We start from the raw sequence: 25,152 nt of genomic DNA, 5'->3' as shown, positions 1-25,152 counted from the left end.
GGACCATTTCCAGAGATGCCTTCCAACCTCAATGGCTTTGTAATCCTACAACATCTTCAACATATGATTTTGAATCATATCGGTGATTTTCAAAATGACATGGGAACAGCTGGTAACCCCCAATGTCTTGTAAGCTTACTCCAGGAGCCCAAAGTGCAGTGAGGAGCGGTACTTAAAATACTGGTTTTCCTCCTGCTTCTGCTGTAGCCTCTTATCCAACTATGTGGAAAAGATCATATAGTCCATGCATCTATCTGTGCTTCTGTTTTCCTTCTGCTGCCTTTAAACCTTCTACAGACTGGTATATAGACTATATCTATTTTGGTCTAGTGGTAATGTTACAGGACACATTTACTCTAAGCATCACTTAGAAGAAAGAGGAAGAGTGAAGGTGAAAATCAAAATCAAAACCAGAAACAAGATGAATCAATAGGAAAAAGAAAGAAAGAGAGAAAGAAGAAAAAGAAAGAAAGAGAGAGAGAGAGAGAAAGAAAGAAAAAAAAAAGAAAGAAAAAAGAAAGAAAAAGAAAGAAAGAGAAAAAGAGAGAAAAAGAAAAAGAAAAAAATAAAGAAAGAAAAGAAAGAAAGAAAGAAAGGTGTAGGAAAGGTAGGAGGTAGAAAGAAAATGCACAGAAGTGGTGCATGACAATGCTCTGAAATGCTGAGGGAAAGAAAGAGGTATGTAAGAAGCACATCCATCACATGGAAGATCTGGCACACAGAACTGTATGGAAACACTGCCCTGAGTTACCTTTTCTTTCCTGTAGGTGCATCTGTAGTCTTTATTAGTAATGTATGTATGCAAGGGAAGCAGATCTGTAAGTGCGGTGGTTGTTGAGCAGGTTTAGAGACAAGGAAATACTTACATTTTGCATTTTAAAAGAAAAAGGAATTGGTAATTGATTCACTTCTACAATTCCTGAAATAAAAATTGAGACCTATCCCCACTTCTCTAAATTCCTTTCCAAAATTAATAGTAAACTTATGGAATATGATTTCTACAAGGCAACTTTGATTCCTCCAGCTTGAAGTTTTCCCACTAGTGCTTTCAGAGAAGATGACATAAAAGGCAATAATATCAAAGACAAGTCAATGTGCTCATTGTAGGTGTTTTTTGACCATGAGAAACAGTTTATTTACATATCTGTGGATAGCCCAAATGTAGGCTAACCCCATCTTTCAGATTACTTTCACATAATATTAAACATTGTCTTTTCTTGATAAAAGTACCTGTAGGTTCTCTCCCTACATGCATCATTGTAATAAAACACAGATTTCATATACCAAATGGAGTCAGAAAACAAAGTCAAAGATTTTATCAAAATATGTCACACAGGAAGAAAAGGAAGATTATTTGAACTGAATTCAAATTTATGGGCTTTATGTGACTCGCATGAAGTATAAAGCTTTATTTAAGCATAAGAAAAAAAATATACACCTTAGAAAGTACTATAGCAAAAGAAATTGTGTTTTTGTTAAGGTCGTATCTGAATTTCAAGGGAAAATCCTGGATAGGCCATAGCTAACTTTACTGAATGACCCAAGTCAGTTGTTCTCCTCTAAATGTTGGTCACCAGTTCACACGAGCTGCTTAGGCTGCAGTGGTAGTTTGTAACTACCACACAAGAGACTAAATATTTCTGATTGCCCATGTTCACATTTGCAACAGTGCAGGTAAATTCTTATGTGCTGGCAAACAAAAATCAAGACTGTGATCTAAAGTATAATGAATAGAAAAAAGTGATTCAGTCAAAATCAGCAACAGTGGATAAGTAGATAAATGTGTGATAGCCATTCATTTGAAATGTTCAGATAGTGCGAGCTCAATCTATTTGAGAGATCTGACAGACCTTTATCAGATATATTGCTTGACATTCCACTGAAAACATCCTCAAAGCAAAAGCCTGCACAAAGGCATGGAGATACACTTGACACCTTTTGCTTAGGAAGCTGGCTACCTTAAGGTTCTAATTTGTCTTTTTTTTTTTTTTCTTTTTTTCTTTTCATTTGCAGAACCTTTAGAGAGCAGTAGCACTATTATTTTGTGATACATTAGATAAAGGAACATAGACATTACTACTCACCTATGGTCAGTCCGAATACATAAGAGTTGTTCACACCACTTGCTTTTAACACAAACTGTATTATCACAAGTAACTATTGTTTGCCAGTATAATTTTATTTCAGACCAGTTGATAGTATCCAAACGTAACTGGAATGTCACGATACACGGTACCATGATGCATACAATCACAAAATGACAGATCAAGTGAGAAACAAACAAACAAAATAAAACCAAACTACAAACACCTTCCCCCCACCCACCCTCTCCTACCTCCTCCCCCCGAGCAGTGCAGGGGCACAGGGAATGGGGCTGCGGTCAGTCTATAGCACTTCGTCTCTGCCGCTCCCTCACGGTCACCCTCTGCCCGTGCTCCACGTGGGGTCCCTCCCACGGGATGCCGTCCTTCCCGAACTGAGCCTGCGGGGGCTGCCCACAGGCAGCAGCTCTTCAAGAACTGCTCCCACATGGCTCCGTACCACGGGGTCCATCCCCCAGGAGCAAACTGCTCCAGCACGGGTCCCCCACGGGCGGCAGCTCCCCCCACACCCCCTGCTCCTGCGTGGGCTCCTCTCCACGGGCTGCGGCTCCGGCCCGGGGCCTGCTCCTGCGGGGGCTCTCCATGGGCCGCAGCCTCCTCCAGGCCACATCCACCTGCTCCACCAGGGGTTCCTCCATGGGCTGCAGCGTGGAGATCTGCTCCTTATGGGACCCATGGGCTGCAGGGGGACAGCCTGCTCCACCAGGGGCCTCTCCACAGGCCGCAGGGGAACTGCTGCTGCGTGCCTGGAGCACCTCCTGCCCTCCTGCTGCACTGACCTTGGGGTCTGCAGAGCTGCTTCTCACTCCTCGCTCTCCCAGCTGCTGTTGTGCAGAGTTTTTTTTTTTTTTTTCCCCTTTCTTAAATCTGCTCTCACAGAGGCGCAAACAACATTGCTTATTGGCTCAGCTCTGGGCAGTGGTGGGTCCCTTTGGAGCTGGCTGAAACTGGCCCTTATCTAACATGGGGCAACTGCTGGATTCTTCTCACAGAGGCTACCTCTGCAGCCCCCTGCTACCAAAACCTTGCCATGTAAACCCACTACACACCCTAAAGAACAAAGTTAAATCTGATGGCTTCTGTTACATAGGTGGGATACTGAAATACCAGACATCAAGTAATTTTACAGAGACTGTTTGGAAAGTCTCTGGCAGAGCAAGGAACTGAACGTAGATAGTCTCAGTTCAGCCTCAGAATAATCCCTGGTCATTCTTTTTGAGAGGTTTACTGGAAGAGAAATAGAGAAATACATACTCTGGTAGAAAAATAGCACGACATGTCTAATGTCTGCCTACAGTTTTAAATACTTTTTTTTTTTTTCTCTTTTGGAAGGAAATTAATAAAAATCTTTAAATACAGACAACAGACTAGGGCTGAGGCTAGTGGTAATGCATGTTATGAACATTCCTTCCAACCTTTTTCAACAATTTTTTCAAAGGTTTATAATGACCGGTGATCAGTGCACGTCAAAGAGTGAATCTAGATGAAGAAGCCTATTGAATTCTTCTTAGAGCTTTTAGTAGTATTCATTCACACAGAAGGGCTGGAGGGGGTTGATTTTTTTATAAGGGTTGGAAATTTCAGACACTTCAGTGGCTTGAGGGAGATTTTCTCTGGTCCACAGATAATTCTGAAGAAGCTTTTATTACCTTTGTCTAGGGTCTAACACCTAATCTACAGACATAGTCTTTGTAGGGGATTAGGGAGTCTGTAGACCACTCAAGCAAGAGGAATCCTGTTATCAAGTTGTTCAATATTTTTAAAATTATGTCAACAGTGTATCTGAGAATAAGAATCACCAGCTTTAACAGAGCTAAATGAACTGAAAGGTTTATTTTCTTTGCTTCTGGTGTTTACACTGACAACAATAGAGCTACACTTCTCAGACAAACAGGCTACTCATGAACTGACTTCAATACCCTAGGAAGCCTTTAACAGCATATGCATGTGATGCCAGCCACATAATTTTTGATAATCAGCTCATTTAAAAAGACTCTTGTAAAAGTGCATGGTTTAGGCTGTTGCAGACGCATACCGCAGCAGCATGATAACAGTGTATGTATGTAACAATTCAGAGTGGGAAAATTGGCTTGGAAAATAATAGGCTCTAATACTGTTATCTAATCAGTGGTGTCATGAGGCAGGATGTTCAGATATATGAGCAAAGTGATGAATCTCAGAAAGCGTTTTATGCTGAGGAATATAATACTGTATGTTTGAGGAATGTGGCAGATGTTATAATTGCGCCATGCTATCATGTGGAACGAAACCTAGCAACTGGTGATGCATGCTATGAAAATGAACTTAATTAAGGAGATCATTAGCAGTGCCTCTGTTGGCATCAAAATACTAATATATCTCACTCATAGTTCAAAAGAGGAGAACACCGTACAGCAGTTTCTACCCAGGATTACATTCTCGATTCAAAAGCAATCAGCTAGGATGCTGGAGCATGCTCTTCTGAAGCAGACTGTTGTGGACTAACACTAGCAGGCAGCTAAGCCCACACACCAGTTTGCTCCCCTCTCCCAGTGGGGTGGGGAAGAGAATCAGAAAGGTAAAAGTGAGAAGACTCACAGGTCGAGGCAGTTTAATAGGAGCAGTTTAACAAAAGCTGTGTGCATAAGCAAAGCAAAAGCAGGAATTAATTCACTGCTTCCCATCAGCACGCACATGTTCAGCCACTTCCAGTAAAGCAGAACTTATGCATTACATTTTCTTGGGAAAACAAATGCCACCACCCTGAAGGATCCCCTCTTTCTTCTTTCCCCCAGCTTTTGTTGCTGAGCATGATGCCACATGGTGTAGGACATCCCTTCAGCCAGACTGGGCCAGCTGTCCTGGCTGTGTTGCCCCCCAACTCCTGGTGCACCCCCAGCCTGGTCGCTGGTTGGGCAGTGTGAGAAACAGAAGAGTCCTTGACTCAAGCACTGCTCAGCAACAACTGAAACATCGGTGTGTTACCAATACTGTTTGGGTCACAGATCTAAAACAGCACTATACCAGTTACTATGAAGAAAATTAGCCCTATCCCAGCCAAAACCAGTACACATAATGAAAATGATGTTGACAAAAATTAAGCTAAAAGGAATCTCTTATCAATCCTCTGCAAATCTTGCTTAAGGAATGAAAAGCTATGCAGTGAACAGAAGTGATTAAAAGCCTGGACAGGCTTATTGATTTTATTGGATGTTGGTGATCAGACCATCGGAGAGAAAACCCCCAGGTTTTGTTTCCACACTTTCTTCTTCATGGATACAGTGTAGAAGCTGGCATCTGGAAGAATCATTCGTCATGCACTTTGGCAATCCTGTAGAAAAGTCAAAAAAGCTAATCATGCTTTCAAAACTAATGAAAACTGTTGTTTTCCAGCTTCTGTTCCAGGATCTATTTCAAACAGTGTTTCAGTGACAGATTGAAGGATACATGCTCATGTCCAGTTATGAATGCCACTGGATTTGGGGAATAATGATACATTTCAAACTTTATTTTTGATGTTACTTTCAGTGAGGCACTGAGTGGGGACTTTGCATCTTGTGGAGAAATTACTGCAAAGCAATGAAAGAGCCATCAGGAGCCATTAACACTGGATGGATCCAAGGAGAGGAAAAAGAGTGAAAGGCTTTCCACCAGGACAGTCTGATGTGTGAGCCCTCTGTGGAGAACACTTCAGAAAGAAGGGGAGAGGAGAGAAAGGGGAGAGGTTTCCAGAGGTTGTGGAGTGGGAAGGCTGAAGCAGAAAAGGTGTTGTGTCTTTAGCGATGTACATACTCTCTCCTGAAGAAGTTACTTCATCACCAGAAAAAGAAGCTAAAGCACACATTTAGCATGTAGTACTTAAATTGGCTTAAACAATTTCTGCCCTGACTTAATATTCCTGACTCCCTCTTTGTGCAAATGTGACCATTTGGTAAATCGGATGAGGGAACAGAGCCAGCTAAGAAATGACCTTGCCAAAAAAGTATGAATTTGTTCACTGAGAGACTACACAAATATTTGTGCTGGAACAATGCAGGGTAGCAGTGGTGGCTATGAATACTCTTGAATAATGATGACCGTGACATAATGAAGCTAGTACTAACACCAAAAGAAATATACACCAAACTATGCTGTAAAAGTAGATAAAAGGGTCTCCATACCCTTTAAAAATGCTGACCAAACTGGCTTAGTTTGACAAGACCTTGAGTATAAACATATTATTTTGCAGCAGGGCTCCTTATCTCCTTCTTTACTTCTAAAGCCAGATTAGTTCTCCCATAGAGATCATAACATGGGTATACAGGAAACTACCAGCATGTCTGAAAAGGCAGAACAACATAAAAATGGAATTTAGTGTATCACCAACGACAAATGGGGTGTAGCACAGCAGGTGCAGTCAGGAACGTGTTTTCCATGGATTTGCATTGGTGTATGTGGAAGCAAAAACCTTGTTTCCCAAGAAAATCATGCAATGGATACAATCGCATTCCACATATCAGTTAATACCTCCTTTTAACTTTTGAGGCCATTCACCAAATGCAACTAAACTTGACAGCACTAGGAATAAAAACCTAAAAAATAGAAACTCTTTGCAGAGTTCATGAAATACAAAGATAAACACAGTGGATAGATCAGTCACAGTGCCACTGGAGGACGACTGTAGGGTAACCTCTACACTTGCTAAGTAATAGGAAGACATTATGAATGCTTCACACGGGGCTGCCTTACAGGACACCAGAATGCCCTTTTCTTCTCCCATGTTTAAAAAACTGGAAAGCCAATTTGACATTACCTGCTTCCCCCAGCTGGGAAATTTATAATCTCTACTGTGTTGGTTCTCCGTTATCTGATAAAATGTATACTCACACTGTAGTCTTCTGTTATTTAATTACCATCGGCAGGGAGAAACGAATCTACAGACAACCAGTATTTTGCTGCCCTAAAAGCTACTTATTTGCTTTCTGCCATATCCATTAAGATGGGAACTAGTAATGTGTCACAGATCAACGAATTCTATAGAAATAACTCTGAGGACAGAAAAAGAAAAGGTACTGGAGCACTGAGGTGCTGGTACGTGGACAGAGTGATCGCAGAACACATTAGTTTGTATGTAACAGGCCCAAAATGTGTCAGGGTCAATTGTTCATTAGACCATTAGTGTTAGTTGCAGTCTGCCAGTGAGGAGAAATACGCAGATCCCTCTCCCTTCCTCACAGGCAATTTCCTCAGCATGGTACCGTAGCTGTTGTTATTGTAGTTATGACTCCAACTCAGACACTAATAAATCACAATGTACAACTTTCCATGTCCTGCTGCCAAATGAGGGTGTCAGACAGTGCTGGGAAATCCAGATCTAGGAAAACTGAAATTCACCTTCCAGATCCAATGAAGCAAAGATAGGACTGAGCAGCTGATTTAAAATACAGCTCACTGCACTCAGTCCTGACTTTCTGAACAAGCATGTGACATGTTAACAGCAAAGAAAAGTTAGAGTTAATTGGGAAACAGATTTAATTGTGTTCAACTTGGTAGTCTTTTACAACTAACAACAGCTCTCTGAGGGCAGCCCAGACTGTCCTCGTGCTGGGGCTGTGGATGGACGCAGCCCTTACGGTGGTAGATGCTGTCCCCAGCTGCCTGCCTCCAGCCTCTTGCCAGAGGTTAGACCCCACAAATACTCATACAGGTGTTTTTTAACCCATTTCAGAAAAAAAAAAAAAAAAAAAAAAGGAAAAAAAAAGAAAAAAAAAGAACTGTGTTAATATACGGCTTGTTTTTGATAGCCTGCCTTTGTTTGATATGGTGTACCTGAGGAAATGTTTAGGTGGGAGATAGAAAACCTCTGCAAGGTGCAGTGACAAAATCTGAGGATTGGCTACTGATCAGTGGCTTCTACTGGTACAGCTATTTGCAGAGTTCACACCTGGAATGTAAACAAAAGGTAGAAGACTATACTTACAAATGCTTGTCATTCTGAATGCTATCACTGTAAAAATTTGTCACATTGTACCTGGGTATTTTTAAATACCAAAGTCCAGTTCACAGGCAGGCAACAGATGCTGTGATATGATCCTTCCCAGATGCAGAATCTCTGGAGGTTCCATGTCTACAAAATAAAAGCTACCCAGGAATATCCTATTTCATTTAATACTAGTCTTGGAAACTTGTCATCTGGTCATTCCAGTATAAAGTGTAACCAGACAGTGCACATGTATAGTCTCACAAGCAAGTGAACGGCTCTTTATATTAAAGGGAAAACAGCAGGCCAGGAACACTACCACAAACAAACAGAAAACCAGGTCACTCACTGGGATTTTCAGAAGTGATCTCTGAGATTATTCTGCCTGTTAATGCATCAGGCCTAAAATTACATTTTCACAGCTGTATTATAAGGACACTGCAGCAAGGTTATAGTGCCAGATTTATCCTGGCTGCCAGAGCAAGGGAAAGGCAAGACAGACATGATGACACAGGATTCTCACCGATCATCCAGTATATTTAACCTGCTACCAGTGAGCACTTGCCACCTTCTTGCATACGTATTGTGCTCCAGGACTGCCTATTTCTTCCCAGTACTGCCATAAACACTGTTCTGCTTTTGAAAGTTAAAAGAAAGAAAACCTCTTATTTTTTTATATAATCTTATTTTTTTCCTATTTTGTTCTAGGATATAGAATAATAGTATGTAAGACTTAGTGGGGATTTTCCACCATCTGCTATAGATAGCCTCTCAAGTGCAGAGCAAGAACCAAAGTGAGAAAATTAAATTTCCATGTCATCAGGGGAGTGTGGGAGATGGTAAAGGAGGGAAAGCAATTTAGAACCATGAGTCTGATGCCTATGTAGCATAAAACAAACCATGTCAATACTGCTTCTTTTTTTCCCAGCTAAGGTAGAAGAAATCACAAGGCTCTGATTTCTGTCAGCAATATGGACTTTGAATGACTCCTACAGTCTGATTAAGTTTTGCAAGTTTAAGCAGTTTCTCACTTTGCTTTCTGCTCTCATGTCCGTAACTATTTATCTTCTTTAGATTACTGAGAAGCAATACTGACCTCCAAGTTTGGAGAATAAACACCTTTCTGGATCCATTCACTGATTTCCTGTTACTTCACGTTTCAGACCAGGGAATATAGGTGGAAGAAATTGAAAATATGAGCGGTAATGCAGACTTCAGCATTCTCAGTTACTGAGTGTGTAGGTAGGTAATTTACATGATTGCACAGCTTGTGTTAGAAGGTTTGCCGTGCCCGAACACCACTCGTTTCATCTGCTTTAGATTTCTGTGCCACCTGGACCGGGGGGCAGCCTCTTACAAATACCATGTGAGCTAGAGATCCATCTCCATGAAACGGCCTCTGGAGGCTTGTGAGAGAGCAGGGAGTGTGGTCCTTTTCAGCCTTTTGCCTATGAGTTGCACATGTGGGAAACACACACCTGCCGTCGTTTGTATTTTCTGAAAAGCTTCCAATGGCCTTGGCCAGGTTGGGGCTGGGATCTCCAGCAGGCAACGCGCCCTCCAGCTCCCTGCTGCTGGCACGAAGCGCACAGCACCTGCCCCGAACCTCACAGCGCCGCCCTCAGGCGCCATTAACCGCCCCAACCGCCGTAACGGCCGCACGCCCCGCCCCGGCGGCGGCGCATGCGCGGTGTGGCGGCGGAGGAGGGCCCGTCCCGTCCCGTCCCCTCCCGTGGCGGCGCCGTGATCCCTGCGGCGGCCCGTAGCGGCAGCGCGGGGACAGGCAGGCCGGCCGGCCGCGAGATGGCGGCGCAGAAGATAAACGAGGCCCTGGAGCACATCGCCAAAGCGGAGAAATAGTGAGCGGGCGGCGGACGCGGCGGGGTGCCGAGGCGCCTGGCGGCCCGGCTTGGCTCGACCCGACCCGGTTCTTCTGGCTCGCGGGGGCGCCGCGCCGCCTCCTGCCCGAGCCGGACGCCGCGGGGCGCGCTGCTCGCCCCCGCGCCTCGGGGCTGCTGCCCGCTGGGCGGCTCGGCTCCTCTTCTTCAGCCCCGGGCCGCGGCCGAAGCGCCTAGGAGGTGTCTTGGGAGTTGTAGTTCTGCCGGCCACCGTGCTCGGAGCGGAGGCCCAGGGGAGAACTACGTCTCCCATGTTGCCCCTGGCTCAGCGGCTGGGAGGCGGTGGTCTCGCGGGGTGACGTGACCTGGGGGGGGTGGGTTGACATGGCGGCCGGGCCCCCTTCCTCCCCCCAGGGGCTGGTTGTGGCGAATAAAACTGCTTCACCCCGCCTGCCTTCCTTGGCTTGGTTGTTTCCTGCCTGTTTCCTTTTAGATGGCCTCAAAGACCTGCGCTGACACGTAGCTTAAAGGACTTAACACCCTACGCGTGGCAGTCTTTTATTTGTGTTTTAACACTGAATATAGCCATTTTGCTGAATCTCACAGGCTGCTGTACAGATGTAGAGCTGACTGTTCCAAAGATACTATAACATTAGTAATAAATAAATAATGACAGGCAATCCCGAAACTGAGGATCGAAAGTCGTGGAGAGACTACCTCACAGTCCCCAAATCAAGGATCAAAAGTAGCATGATAGCAGGGAGAGCACTTTGCAATAACAAATGTGTACCAAGTATTCTTTTCATAATACCTGATGAAAAATACCTTTCAGTGGAATTCATTTTAAGCATATCTTGGAAAGCATCAGACATAAAACACACTAAATTCATGAACTGTGTGCAGATTAAAGGCTCGTGTATGTTAGCTAAATGAAATTGAGATTTTTTGTGATTAAAAATAATACAAAATGAAAGCTTGCTTTGGATTTGTGTGCTGTGGTAATCCAAGTAAGATTACAAAACCAGTATATGGTCTATATACAATGTTTTTTCCATGTTGAGCATGTATTGCATCTGAAGTGTCAGTCTACAACAGATACTGAAATGAACTTTAAAGTTAATTTTTTTTAAAAATAAGGAAATCGTAATGTTGAGGTCAGCATTGCCTGATGACTCGCCTCACTTTGCTGTGTACAGTTTTACCTCACAGGTATATACGTGCAGCACCAATTAAGTGTCACGAGCTGTTGTAGATGTATTAATGACAAACCCGTGAGGCTTTGTGTTTGTGTTGGGAGGTAAATAATTTCATTTGTGTATGGAATGGAGAGTCTGACAGCTCTCTGGTAGAAGTATTTTTCTTTTGTTGACTTTCTACTGTTGAGGAGCTGGGCTTGAGATGACTCTTTGGGGATCAATTTAGAAGCACGTTAGGACAGGGCATGTAACTCAGAAGACCATTGCAGTGCTTTATGCAATGCCAAACAATGTTGGCGTTTGTTTTTGCAGTTGTGATGCCACAGTGGTATTGGCACAAGGGTAGTCACTCTTTTTCAGAGGTCGTCTGAAGTTCTAAATATATATTAAATGCTGCAAAGGTAAAATATAAATATATTAGTAATTGTTAATAAGCCTTTCTTCTTGTATTTTAGTCTGAAAACTGGATTCTTAAAGTGGAAACCAGATTATGACAGTGCAGCTACCGAATATGGGAAGGCAGGTATGTGTGACCGTAAATATGGGCACATACTTTATGGTTTCAAAATACTTTTTAAGCTTAAACCCTGATAATATTTTACATATTTTCAGTACATTGCTGTATAAGTAAAACTGTTTTGAAGACTAAAGTAAGAAGAAGGAAAAATAAATATTCCTAGTAGCACTGTAAAATAAATTTCAAATTGTACTTGGAGGTCTAGACCAATTGCAAAATACCTTTCTTCTTCTCAAGCTTACAGCTTCTACCTTGGATATTATTATGTGTCACAAAAATAAAGCTTTCCTCCTTCCACTTGTCCGCCCCCAAATCGTATGACCTTCCCCAACAACAAATATTCTAGCTGTTCTTAAATCTTTGCTTTTTCATCATCTTTTGAAGTATGTCTTGACTAAGACTGTCTCAGTAAGGTAGTGACATTGACAGTTTTTTTTAGATACAGTAAGATCTCTTTCCTCCTTCTTTTCTGCAGCAAATGTCAAACCAAACATAAAATTCTTACTAGCTGATTTTTTTTCTTAAACCATTTTTTTTCTTTCTGAAAGTAGGCATTTCTACTTACCCATTTAAGCCTGAATTAAAATAAATAAAAAAAAAAAAAAGGAAGAGCAATTAAAGCTCTTACGAATCGAAATTTACTTGAAGTCCTGCTTCAATATCCTATCTATCTAATGGAGATACAAATACATGCTTGTACCCTGAAGTGGTTATGTTGAGGAAGTTGTTACTGGTTTGTTTTCTGGATGATACGCTTCTATCACTGCCCTACTGACTTTGTATAATCTCTACTGATTAAACCTATATATATATGCATTTCTGTAGTTTTACAATTAAAATGCAGAGTGAGCGAGTTGCTAAATCTGTCTGACTGGATTATGTGTAACATAGGATACAGTGATGTTATGCAAGTGTTGTTGACAATAAATGTTTTCAGTGATAACTAAGTGACTAATGGAATAAGGAGGACTGTCATGGGATTTTTTTATTATTTTTTTACAATTTAACAAGCCCTTCAATTTATCTAAAGAGTGTTTATATCTTTAGGTGGTTAAATACTTGAGCAGAAGTGATTAAATAAAAAGGTAAAAGGCAAACTATAAATGAGAACTTTATTTAATTTCTTGCAGCTGTTGCTTTTAAGAATGCCAAGCAGTTTGACCAGGCAAGGGAAGCCTGTTTGCGAGAAGCTGAAGCACATGAAAACAATAAAGCGTATCCTTTCATTGTTTTTCTTTTTTCCAAGAAGCTGACTGTTTGATACTTAGAATGGGGTAATGGGTGTTGGTAGAAAATGTTTTTAATATATTTGTTCGTTTTGTCAATTTAAGAAGGTTCTCTTCTGGAAGACTGTAAGTGGGAAAACTAAAAAACTTTTGTTTAGAAAATCTATTTTGTTTCAATTACTATCTGGCGTGATAAGGTGCCGACCAGTGCCTGAGATGCCTAGGTACTACTTCAGAAATTAATATATAAGTATTTTTAAATTCCTACAGATAGTATGAATTAAATTGAACTGACATTATTACAATGCTTATGGCAGTATTTAGTAACCAGGAACGTGTTTTTAACTAAATAAGATTTTTATAACTTCACATGTGTGATTATACTTTAGTATGTTGCATTTGTTTTGTTCTTAGATGCATTTATTTTTGATACCTTGCCTACAAACTTAACAGGTTTTATTTGTGTTTATGGGAGTCCTTGCTTTGAAACCAGCAGTTATGTAAGATTTTGTACACAATTTTTCTTCATTATAATTTTATGGATTTTGTCCTTGACTTTGACAATGTTACTTCCAGACTTTTCCATGCTGCCAAGTAAGTACAGGTGCACCAACTAATCTGAAACAAGTTTTCTGATTTATGGTACAAGCATGAGCTATCATTTTGATTTCACTGTAGTAAATGGCATGGTTCAAGTGATTTCACCATTTCAAAATCAGTTTAATGAAAGCACAAGCTAGGAAGGTCTGAAAACCTGCAATGGCTATCTGAAGAAATAAGGATTTTCACAATCCACAGTAGCTTTTGATATCAAGTACTTTTTCTTACATTAAATTTTTTATAAGCTAGAAATTCTGCACTGTTGAGCTTACAATGAAATTTAATTAAAGAATGCTTCAAAGCAAGCAGGTAATGACCATTCAAATATTACTTGCGGGACAGATCATGAGAATAGATTTTTATTGGGGAGATCAGAAGGTGTGGTTGAAATACTTTATTTGTGGAAGATAATCTTGCACATGTATTGTCTCATTACATAACTTAAAATACTTGAAATATCTTCAAATTATTAAATATTAACAGCGAAGTGGTAGCTGATGCAGGTTGATGTTTGCTGCGTACTTACAGCTTGCTGAAATACACCATATCTAACCGAATTGTAATTTTTTCTCTGCAGAGCTTATGAACAAGCTGGCATGATGCTAAAGGTATTTTCGTTTACTAGTTCTTATTAAAAAGTTCTCTTTTATAGTGAGTAGATAGTTTTATCTCACCCAACCATTTTAAAGATATATGCAAGCAAATTGCATGTTAAAGTGCTGTTCTTCTGTTGACTTACAGTCCCCACCAATACCCTCAAGTAGTTTAGGGAACCTGCGTTTTTAATTGGAAACAGTTTTTTTGGTTTCCTTTTGTAGAAAGAAAGGTGAGGGCCTCATGTCAAAGGGTGACTGAAGACTAGTGCTGCTGCTCTAAACTACAAGAAATTCTTGCCTTAAATGGGGAAGCAACTAATTGCCACTTAGACAAGCAGTAGATTGAAGTAAGAGAAATAAAAGCTCATATTCTAGTGCTGTTACAGCTTCTTTACAGTTGACCAAATACTAATTTTACCGATGATATCGGTAAAAGGACAATCCTGAAAAGAGGGGTGGTAGAATCAGGTTATCTCACAGGAACAAGATGATGTGGATATCTTTATTTTTGAAAGTAAAATGTAAGTGTCTGGTAGAATTTGGAAGCTGTAGAATGAGAAGGCAGTCTTGTTTTGCCTGTTTGTTCCATTAGTACTTGTATTACGGGGCAGTGGAATAGTGTTTTTGCTTGAAATATTTTGTTTGTGAAAGAAAAAGGTGTCTACTTGACATGGGTAATATATATGTCACGTAATCCTTAAATGCATGTTTTCTAAATATATTAGTTTAGTTATCCATTACCTCAGCCGTACTGCATGCATATGGTCTTTCAGTGGGTTTTGGGTGACACCTCCAAACTTCATGCGACAGGTTATTGTAAGCCTTGTAATCATGAGTATTCACTGCTGTAATCTGATTGCTTATGAGAATCCTGCTTGTGACCTTTTGTATGAGTGTGTATTAGTGAGTCAGTAGTTTTATAGATCACTGGGTGATATCATTTGGGCATCACTAAATCAGTGCATATTAAGTTTGGTGCTTAGAAGTGAATTTGGAGTTTATATTCAATCTTCAAACCTATTCAAGACTGTAAACACAAATTAGAATCGTAGTCTGATGCTCAAATCCGATCTGACGGAAAGGTCGGTATTTGTGTGGACTGCTGCTTAGATGCTCTCTAGCTGCTTGTTGAATCAGATTTTAAAGATGGAAAGATTGAGAGTGAGAAAATTTAGTTTTAAGTTGGATTGAAATCTGCAGAGGGAGTGAACTTGTTGGTCAGTGAGAAGGCTGCCTGCTATGTCCCCCTTTCTATGGTTATTCAGTGAGTTTATTGAACTCTACTAAACTTGTTCTTCACACTTATGTGGCAGTGCAGAAGGTGCATTTCTGAATTCGTGTGTGTTCTGGTACTTTTTTTATAAACTGAAACCTCTAAATATATATTGTGTTACAGTTTGTTTTGCTTTGTTTCATTTGCTTCATAAGCACAGCTCCTAACGGCAGTCTCCCTCTGACTGTTTCTTCGCAGGAGATGCAGAGACTCCCTGAAGCTGTTCAGCTAATTGAGAAAGCCAGTATGATGTACCTGGAGAATGGGACACCAGATACAGCAGCTATTGCACTGGAACGGGCTGGAAAGTAAGCTTGCGGTATTGGTAGATAGAATACCTGTGGGGCACGGGTATCTCTTTGGTTGCCTCCCTGTCTTTTTGATGCTTTCATCTGAAGAGAAATTACTTATGTTTGTCACAGGTTAATAGAAAATGTGAGCCCAGAGAAGGCTGTACAGCTCTATCAGCAAGCAGCATCAGTGTTTGAAGTAAGCTTTACATTTTTTTTTTTTTTATTTTTACCAGCAAAGAACTTTCCAGTCCCAGAAAGTAAACTGACTTGGATGAATTGCTGTTTAGGATCAGCTGTAAAGCTAAGAAAATGCTGAATGGTGGCCTCTAAATTATTTTTCCCTCCTTTCACATCAGTGGCTGAGTAATGAAGCTGAAGGGTTTTTGTGCTGTAGAGAAGGAGATTATAGAAGTGAGGGGTCAGTTCTTTTCTCAGGTTGGGACTTGACGAAATCTGTGTCCTGTATGTTTTCATTTTCTGCCTCTTATTGGTCAGTCCAGAGTGTAAGGAATATGGCTTCTGTTGAGTCCTGGAATCTAAAGCAGTTTGAAATCCTTGAAGGCACAGAATGAAGAGTTTGCTTAAAGCTCCACCCATCCCATAAGCATTTTCATTACTGTCTTTGGCATATTTCTCTATAGGTGTTTGTCGTACGTATGTCTGCAAGTCTGTGTTGATGTTGCTTTGCTCTCTAGATACATACAGGAGCTGGCTGTGGGACTTGGTTATGCCAGTACTCTTCGTGTTTCACTTGAGTTTGGGAACTGCTGTTATAGCAGAATAGTTGTTTTTGGTTACAGACAACATACTTAGTTTAAGGTCTGTTAGTCTTAATCCTACACAAATGGAATATGAACATATGAATTCTCTTTGGTCTTTTCTAGAATGAAGAACGTTTACGGCAAGCATTAGAAATGTTAGGGAAGGCTTCAAGACTTCTAGTCCGAGGACGCAGGTATAGCTTTATAACTATTTCTTCTTAAATATAGTTGAATCTTTAACAGTGAATTTATTTGTTTTGGTTTGGTTTTTGTTGTTGTTGTTGCTGGGTTTATATATACCATTACTTATGCTTCTTCTTTGAGACGCACTTCAAACTTAAATGCAGTTTCTGTGGAATATAAGACTACCGTGTTCATCCAGGAGTCATGTGTCCTGGGATAGGAGAATGTGAGCTGTAAGGCTTTGTTTCCTTTGTGTTTATTGAGCAGCTATAAAGGACCTATGTCAGCTTTCACTAGTTGCTAAACTGCTGGAAATTTTTTCTTCCAGCACTGATTTGTAGAAAGTATTTGGAAATCTTTTACCGCTATCTAATACAAAACAGGGAAATTAAGTTATGAAACTGAGGAAAGAAATCTGTTGGCAGTGGTCTGATGGTGGACTTCTGAAAAGTGTGTCTTGGTTTCTCAATTGCAACTTATTTTAAGTGCTTATTACCGGCACCAGACTTGACCTGGAGTTCAGCTTAGACTTGCTTCACTGAAACATACAGTTTCTTTGTCTGCATCTGTGTTTCTGGCTACTTTCAAGAAGTTTTATTTTGTTGTTTAATTGTGGCCAGAAAAATAGATTTATAAATTAGTGTCAAAATCTTTCTGTGAAAGAGCGAGTTAACGTACCTGCAGAACATCTGAAACATGGTTGCTCTTCTCCTTTATAGTTAATGTGCTATCATTCATTTGTAGAAGTCTAATATAGTAGTTAAAAGGAGTATTCAAACTGGAAACCAGCTACTATGTTTTTTTCATTGTTTGTTGACATTAGATAGACTGATTGCTTATAGTAACTTCATGACATATAGAAATCTGTTAGAGGAAATTATGAGGCATTCATCTTGTATGATGTTGTGAAAAGTGAGGTTTTGTCTGAATACCAGAGGTGTTCTTGGCCTGCATGTATACGAAAGGTATTGTTGACTGTGTGTGTGTGTGTGTGTATATATATATATATATATATAATACATATATATATATATATGTTTACATACTCTTAATAAGATCTACCGCTGATTTTAGTTTCGTTGCTTTTTATTGAGGAAAGCTGTGCGTGTGCATTAGTTAAACAGCTCAAAATGAGCCTTGGGTTTATTATGCTTGTTTGCTGGTATTGATACTCATAACTGAATGGTGGATTTTTTTGTTTGTTTGTTTTAGATTAGATGAGGCTGCATTGTCTCTTCAAAAGGAAAAAAGTATTTATAAGGAAATTGAAAATTATCCAACATGCTATAAGGTAAAAATCTAAGTTACAATTTCTGGTAGTGTATTTCAAGTTTTTCTGGGGAACTAATGTAAGCTAATTGCTGAGTTCTGTCTGACAATATGTACCTCTTGACAGATATTTTTCTTGTTAAATAATTAGAATGTGTGGTCGTTCGTGCTTCCCCAACCTCTGTATTTTTCACTACTGTAATGTTGAAGATAAGATGCTGTTATCTGTGGGAGCTATCAAAAACACTGAACTATAGTGATTTATGAATGGGCCTTCAAATTGATTTGGACGAGCCCAATTTTCTGTTTTAGAAGCTGAATTAATTTATTTTGAAACAGGAAGGGAGAGAAAGAGAATCATGGACATATTCTTACTGTATTTTTAATAGGATTGTCTTCTGGTCTGTGTTTAGTTTGATGTTATTTCTTCGGTATTCTTAGTAGAAATATTTAGTTTTGGTTCTAAATAAGAATTTGTGATAGTTTGTTTTGGGTTTGTAGTTGGCATGACCTGTATGACAAACCACAAAAAGAAAAACATTATCTAGTTCTGTGCAACAGTTCATTATAACATTAGAGGAGATAACCTATTTCATACCAGCTGATGATCTGGCTTACTACTTCTTCATGACGTTCTTGTTCCAGTATATTAGAATCATTGAAGACTCATAACGATCTTTTCACACTAAATATTAGCAGTCCATTATCTTTCTCATATTTTACTGTTTTTTTTCTAAAGAATAACCAGTTTCTTTTTTTTTTTCTTTAGAAAACTATTGCTCAAGTCTTAGTTCATCTTCACAGAAATGATTATGTTGCTGCAGAAAGATGTGTGAGGGAAAGCTATAGGTAAGTCTGCTTCATATTTTGTAATCTTAAGCTGAATGTTTCATTAATGGTGATTTATTCTTATGAAAGAGCAAGGGAAACGTTCTCTGTCAATAAGTTTTAAACCTGCAAGTCTATTGACTTACAGTACAACAGCATTCTCTGTTAGATAGCTACCTATCAGGAATATGTTTTTGCTCTTAACAGATTCAGCAGTAATTACCATTGTGATACTTGTTAGTGAATATACAATAAAAAGTTAGTCATAAATAAATACTTATGTACAACAGGTGAAATGAGATTAAAATTAGATGTTTTTTAAATTTTTCCTTGTTAAAAGGTGAGCAGAATACAGTTACGACTGGAATTCTTGCCTTACTGATAGCCTTTGGCATGTCTCGTTTTCAAACAAAACAGAGATGGTTGCCTATTTGTAAATAAATGTTCAAGATTAAAAGTGGGGATTTCTGGATGTCCCTAACTGATTTTTTTTTTTCAGAATCTTTTTGCCGTGTCATGTGTTGAGGCCCTTAAAAAAAGTTGAAATTGTAACTTTTCATTACCACATTTTGTTAGTTTGAGGATGGAAATGTTGAATGCAGTCTCAAAATGCTCAGTAGCAGCGTCCATGTACAATCAATTAAACTGTCTGGTATGGTGATTAGATTGAGGGAAAGATTCATCTAAAGGTTTTTGTTGAAGAAGGTTTTGTAGCCTGTGAGTTACTACGTTTCTGGTTGTCCTGATACAGAATATCTTGCTGTTGTCATAGGTAAGAAAAAGAAAACCAAGATTTCTCTCTTTCACGTTTTTTTAATAGTTGATTGAACTGAAAGACAAGTTAGAGAGCAGAAACTAGTCCAGTTCCACAGTGAAATGAAGCAAGTATTCTTTATACACCCAGGAGAAAATTTTGATGTCAAAACTTGGATTAGTGTTTTACCGTAAACCTCAGAGGCTTTCTTGCAGCTCTCCATTTCAGCTTTTATCTGGACTTCAGTAACAAAATACTGAAACGATGTGTTTTTACTTAACTGTATGTTTTAAGTGAAATGACGTGAACATATACGTAAGTTGAATAGTTACTTTATTTTTAGAAATAAGCTGTTAAGATCCATCTTTAAACATCTTGGTCATATTTTCCAACTCTTCAATTTGTATGTTATGTAGAAACGCACTACAAATTTTTCCTGGATGTAAAATGGAAGAAGAGTTTATTGACTAGTCAGGAAAAATCAAGAAATTCTAATCTCTTTTTGACTTGGCTGTGATTGCGGTCTAATTCTCAGCAAGCTAATACTGCTGAAAGTTGAAGTTTATGGATATGATCCATGTACCTGGAGAAATCAGCGTTAGACAGTTTGATGGAGTAAGTAGTCCATCAGATTCTCATCAGCTGCCTGCTCTTCTGCTTATTAATTAGCAGCATTTAAAGATAGGATAGCTGAGCATCAAGTAGATTGCTGAAATGTCCTAAATGAACTCTTAATTTCCTTCAGTATACCGGGATTTAATGGAAGTGAAGACTGTGCAGCACTAGAGCAGCTTTTAGAAGGGTATGACCAGCAAGATCAAGATCAAGTTTCGGAAGTCTGTAACTTGCCACTCTTCAAATATATGGACAATGATGTAAGTGGGTAGTTCTTACGATTTTTTTTTATAATCCTTTTTGTTTGCTTAGTTTGAGGGAGATTTTCCTCTAATAGAGGAAAATAAGGAAAGCAGGGTCCATACATTTATTGCGACTTGCTCTTTCATCCTGCCTTGTGCCTGCAAAATTCTTTTTTTGACTTTTCTGCCTGCCCCTGTAAAGTCCCACGCTGTTGTTCTGTGCTGATGGTGGGAAGGCTTAGATGAAAGAGCAATTTGTTATCAATATGCTGAGTCTGTTTAAAGAGTTGTCCAAAATACAGTTCCCGTTTGCTTCATTAGTTATGGGGCCAGTACACTTTTGTTGCTAGTGGTTTATCTCAGAAATACCATGTTGCTGCCTGCATAAACATTACAGAATGAGTGTGATGTCTACAGGATGTTGGATGCTTTTTTTTGGCACTTATTCTCTAGCAAATCGCTAATTTGTGAAGATATATTTTTTTCATTTTAAGAAAGTAGTCCGTATTGTGTTTTTTTTTCTTTGAAGTTGTAATTTGTAGGCAGAAGGTATAAGGATAGGAAAGCCATAACATGCCGAACTTTGTAACAGTATCAACTAAAATTACTCTATTACCATGCTGAATAGTAGAAACCAAGGTACTGATTATACTGAAAAATGCTTGCGAGACTTAAATGAGCCATAACTAGATAATGTGTGCAGAGGTGCACACTGAAAATGTTTGTGGTGTTTTTTTTTCCTCCTGAAAAGCTTGAACAACTGAAGCTGTAGAATCCAAGGCCAGCTAGGATGGGGCTTTGAGCAACCTTGTGTAGCAGAAGGTGTCCCTGCCTAAGGCCTATGGCAGGGAGGTTGGAACTAGATGATCTTAAGGTCTCTTCCAACCCAAACCATTCTACGATGATTATATAATCATTTGGCAAAATTATTGTATAATACACAGTATTGATACAGATCTTGTTTCTCATTTCTCACAGCGTTGGAGATGGAAAAATGAACCAACATTACACTTATTCTAAGTTGTATAAAGTGTAGTCTGAAAGCAGCATCAGTCTGTTTTCTGTACCGAATGTGACTTCTTTGTTAATTGTGAACTTCAGTCAGTTCTGTGCAGTGTAATTCAACAAGACTATTTTGTGATAGTAAAGAAAGTAAACTTATCTTTTTCTTATCAGTATGCCAAGCTTGGTCTTACCTTGGTGGTCCCAGGAGGTGGGATCAAGAAGAAGTCTCCAAACACTGCACAAGACAAAACAAGAGGACCAGCCACGGTGGGCTCTCATGCCGATGAGGAAGAGGATGAATATTCTGGTGGACTTTGCTAGCTGCAGATATATGTTGTCTTAAATATCTAACTTGTTTGTGATGTTGAGCATATCCAAAGGTACCAGATTTTCCAGAGCTTCATTGCAATTGTGATATTGGAATGCTAATATTAGCTTGGCAGCTTTTGGGTACAAAAAAAAAGAGAAAGAGCATGATTGTACCTTTCATCTTGAAACACCTTTGGATTTCATTTCTTACCTGGTAGGAGCTTCTTTAGGGTCCTGCCTGCAGTTTATGGGAAAAAATTCGAGAGAAGTTTTTACTAAAAGCACAGTTTAAAAAGAAACCAAAACTCTGAAGAGAAGCACTGGGGTTAGGGAGAGTGGCACTAAATTCCAAATGCTGGATTTCAGTACCTGACACTTTTTTGTCCCCAATAATATGTTTGTGGTTGTTTTCTGAGTTAAACGTAAGGTCGTTAAATGAACATCATCTGGATGTTCATCTCCTGTTTAACATTATTTAAGGAAGACCGTGGCACAGAGGGATTTTCCACTAGTATAATCACTAGGGGGAACATTCAGTTTATTTTAACATGTTTTTACCTCACTGTGGAATATTATTTTAGTATCTTATTCTTTGCAAGGAGTATCCATATGGTTGTAGAAAACACTAAGACAGCTACTGTGGAGGAGTTTTGCAAGGTTATAGGCGTAGATATGCACATCTTTCATCTTATATTGACCTAAGTCTTTCGAAATACATGAGTTCATAGTGTTTGTAATGCACACCTTGGGGAATGGAAGGAGTGGACAACCTTTCTAGCGCTGTTTCTGAACATAATGAAAAACAAAAATGAAGGTAAAAGTTAATGTGTGTTAAATATAAAGCTCAGGAGACAGTGTTTAGCAAAATTTAGGTGGAATGTTTCAGTGCTCAATCATACGATTGAGCTTAGGAGTGTTTCAGATGTTCACTTCCTAATCAATACTCTAGTTTGCAAAGACGTTTCATTCTTTCATATTTTCAAAGCATAGAACAGCTGCCTTTTACAAATGGCATTTTTCAAACTAGCTCAAACCCAAAATAACCAAATTTTAAAGTCTCTTCTCCACTTCTATTTGATTACAAGTTGTCATGTCTTTCACAAGCTTGTTTAGTGTCTAAATTAATTTGACCATTTTATGCTTAAAAGTTGACAACCCTAGAAGACAAATCTGTGGTCTGTTTTTTCAGGAGAACCTAATCAAGGTCTGCACTAAGGTGATGTCCAAAGTTCAATAAACAGTAGACCAAAAGCGTAGTGTTAAGTGTCAGTACAGTTTCTGCCACATCAGGGAACTGGATGGCTTCAAAAATACCAAGTGTGTCACATGTAATTGTGATGAAGGTAGATTTTGAGGGCTAATATTCACTTTGCTTGGGGTGGATAGCATTGAGTAGCATAGCAATGGGTGCACAAGCTACACCATGATTGTAGGCAGAACTGCTGTAAAAGTCACGTTACTCAATTTAATGGATGTTCAGAAAAAGCTTTTTCTTGGTATTATGTTTGGTATTAGCTTGGATTTCAAAGCTTTGAGAGCTTTTTAAAGCTGTTTAAACCTGTTGTTCTGCAGTGTCTGATAGATGATCTCCCTCTGTTATTAAGGATGTGTATAAAAGTTTTTGTACTTCTAAAAAATAGCCTAAATGAAATTTTAGGAGGTGAGTTGCTTTTCTCTCAGAATGATTACTAATATACATGAAAGATGTTTTTTTGAAGACTTTCCTATAACTCTTCTTTCTTCACCACTGAGGAAACTGAAGTGAAGTGTTCCACCTTCTGCCTTCTGGATTTGTTCATGAAGGTCACCATGCACTTTTTTATGGGGAGTTTTTATTACTTTTTTTTTTTTTTAAAGAACATTTAGAAGCACTGGGAACACTAAGGGATTTTCCCTGCATTTCCCTGCTGCTTCCATTTCTGAAATTACTTTTGGTGAATGGTATCAAGGAGTTTACTACTTTGTGTGTGCAAACAGTAACATGTATCTGAGAAGACAAGCAAGCAGGTCTGTCTGCAGGAAAGAACTTGATAAAATTTATACATTAGGATGCTTTTCGTGTTAGAAAAGAATATGCAAGATTGTGTCTTACCCACTCCCTCAGCTTTTTTTTTTCTTTTTAGCTTGTGCCAAGTACGGAAAACCTGGGACAAAAGTAACTTATACTAAACGTGTTAAGCTGCCATTGAATTTAAAGGGGGTTCCCTGAATCTTAGGAACAGAATCTTAATCTTTGATTGCAATGTTGCTGCAAAGACCAAATCTGCAGAAATGGAAGTGTCTGAAAATAAGATGGTCTATTTTATATAACTTAGTCTCCTATTTTAGGCAATGAAAGTGTGATAGGAATATTATCTGCCTTTTAGTAAATGTTTAACTATAACTGTCTGTATGTTATGTATAAGTGTTTGTTTCTATCTTTGAAAGCAATTTGCACACTTCTGTAAATATCATTTAAGTGATTTAAAGTGAAAAATACACCATTTTCAGCAAGGAAGTTTCCAAAACTAATGGTGGCTGTAAGAAAAATAAAATAAAATTTGCATGAAGACTGAGCAATGATCAGTGTAATGTATATGAAATTAGATGACTTCTAAATTATCTGTAATTTATGGCTGAGTATGCCCAGGTGCAGTGTGAAATCTGTGCTTTATTTGTTCCTTTCCCAAATCTGTAATGTATTAGATTATGAAGTGTGTTTGTAACAGCTCTACCGATGCTGCCTCTGAGAAGAGGCTGTGTTTCACCAACATGAAAAATAAAACTTGAAACTAACATATTTGTGCTAGCTTTCCCTGTTGTTGATCAGGTCCTGCTTAGCATTGCCATTTGAGAATGAATGTTTTTTTGTAATCTCAAACAGATTTCATGTGACCATTTGTCTGTGATTCTTGTTGCCAGGCATTGCGGGTATATTATGCGATCAAGGACCTAAGTCTCGGGAACTTCCTGGCTCAGTTTTGGGCACTGCAAGTCAGTGGTCTCCAGTCTTTGCAGCTTGTTCATTGGGCATTTCCTTACAGTCCATTTAATTTTATCCTGTGTTTCTTGTTTTTCTAACTGACCTTTCGGTACCTCTCTGCTGGCTTTCGTTGTCAAGGAAGTGACATTTATTAGGCAATTCTGTCCAGTCAGAATAAAAAGTATGTATATGTTTTGCCTCTGTGTTGATATGTAGCATCTTGGTTGATGTCACTTCACTTCCTAATGGCTTGTATTCAGAAAACAACATTGTTATACTGGGCAATTGTCAGACTGGAATTTGTCATCTTCTAACAAAGCGAGAGAGGGAAATAGTTCTCCAAGTTCTCAGTCTTTAATTTTAGCTAGGCATAGTAATGGTTTAGCAAAATGATTGTCTTTCTGGTGATGGGGGAGGACATGCAGATCATTAGATCTTCAGAGATAAAGCGCTTGTCTCCACATTTGGGCTGCTTAAATATATAGCAAACTCTTGAAGTCTTCTGGAAGAATACACCAACATGCTCCAAGATTTACCTGAATATGCCAAAATCCAGAAAGGATTGGGAATATTGATGGGAGCAGCACAGACATGAAAAAAGTCCCTGAGTCAAACTGTGCTCGAGTATTGATACTGACTGTAACT

At 39.1% G+C, this 25,152-nt stretch overlaps 1 protein-coding gene and 1 long non-coding RNA gene across 2 annotated transcripts; one reads left to right on the top strand and one right to left on the bottom strand.

Annotated features, from left to right (window-relative positions):
* Positions 1–4,845: 4,845 nt before the first annotated feature.
* LOC121066470 lies at positions 4,846–9,768 on the bottom strand. Its single transcript, XR_005817790.1, has 3 exons — positions 9,519–9,768; positions 7,890–8,004; positions 4,846–5,412 (listed from the first exon to the last, which is right to left on the bottom strand). It is a non-coding gene; the product is annotated as an uncharacterized LOC121066470 (long non-coding RNA).
* Positions 9,730–24,317, top strand: NAPG (NSF attachment protein gamma). The gene is made up of 12 exons (XM_040549989.1): positions 9,730–9,899; positions 11,530–11,597; positions 12,722–12,806; positions 13,394–13,411; positions 13,995–14,025; positions 15,485–15,594; positions 15,709–15,775; positions 16,464–16,534; positions 17,736–17,814; positions 18,562–18,641; positions 20,120–20,249; positions 21,408–24,317. The coding sequence occupies exons 1-12, from the start codon at positions 9,844–9,846 to the stop codon at positions 21,555–21,557; spliced, it is 945 nt and encodes a 314-aa protein (XP_040405923.1). The 5' UTR covers positions 9,730–9,843; the 3' UTR covers positions 21,558–24,317.
* Positions 24,318–25,152: the final 835 nt, after the last annotated feature.

The sequence above is a fragment of the Cygnus olor genome, chromosome 2 (assembly GCF_009769625.2).
Source record: "Cygnus olor isolate bCygOlo1 chromosome 2, bCygOlo1.pri.v2, whole genome shotgun sequence".
NCBI classification, from domain to species: Eukaryota; Metazoa; Chordata; class Aves; order Anseriformes; family Anatidae; genus Cygnus; species Cygnus olor.
This window is presented reverse-complemented; position numbering and strand designations above follow the sequence as displayed.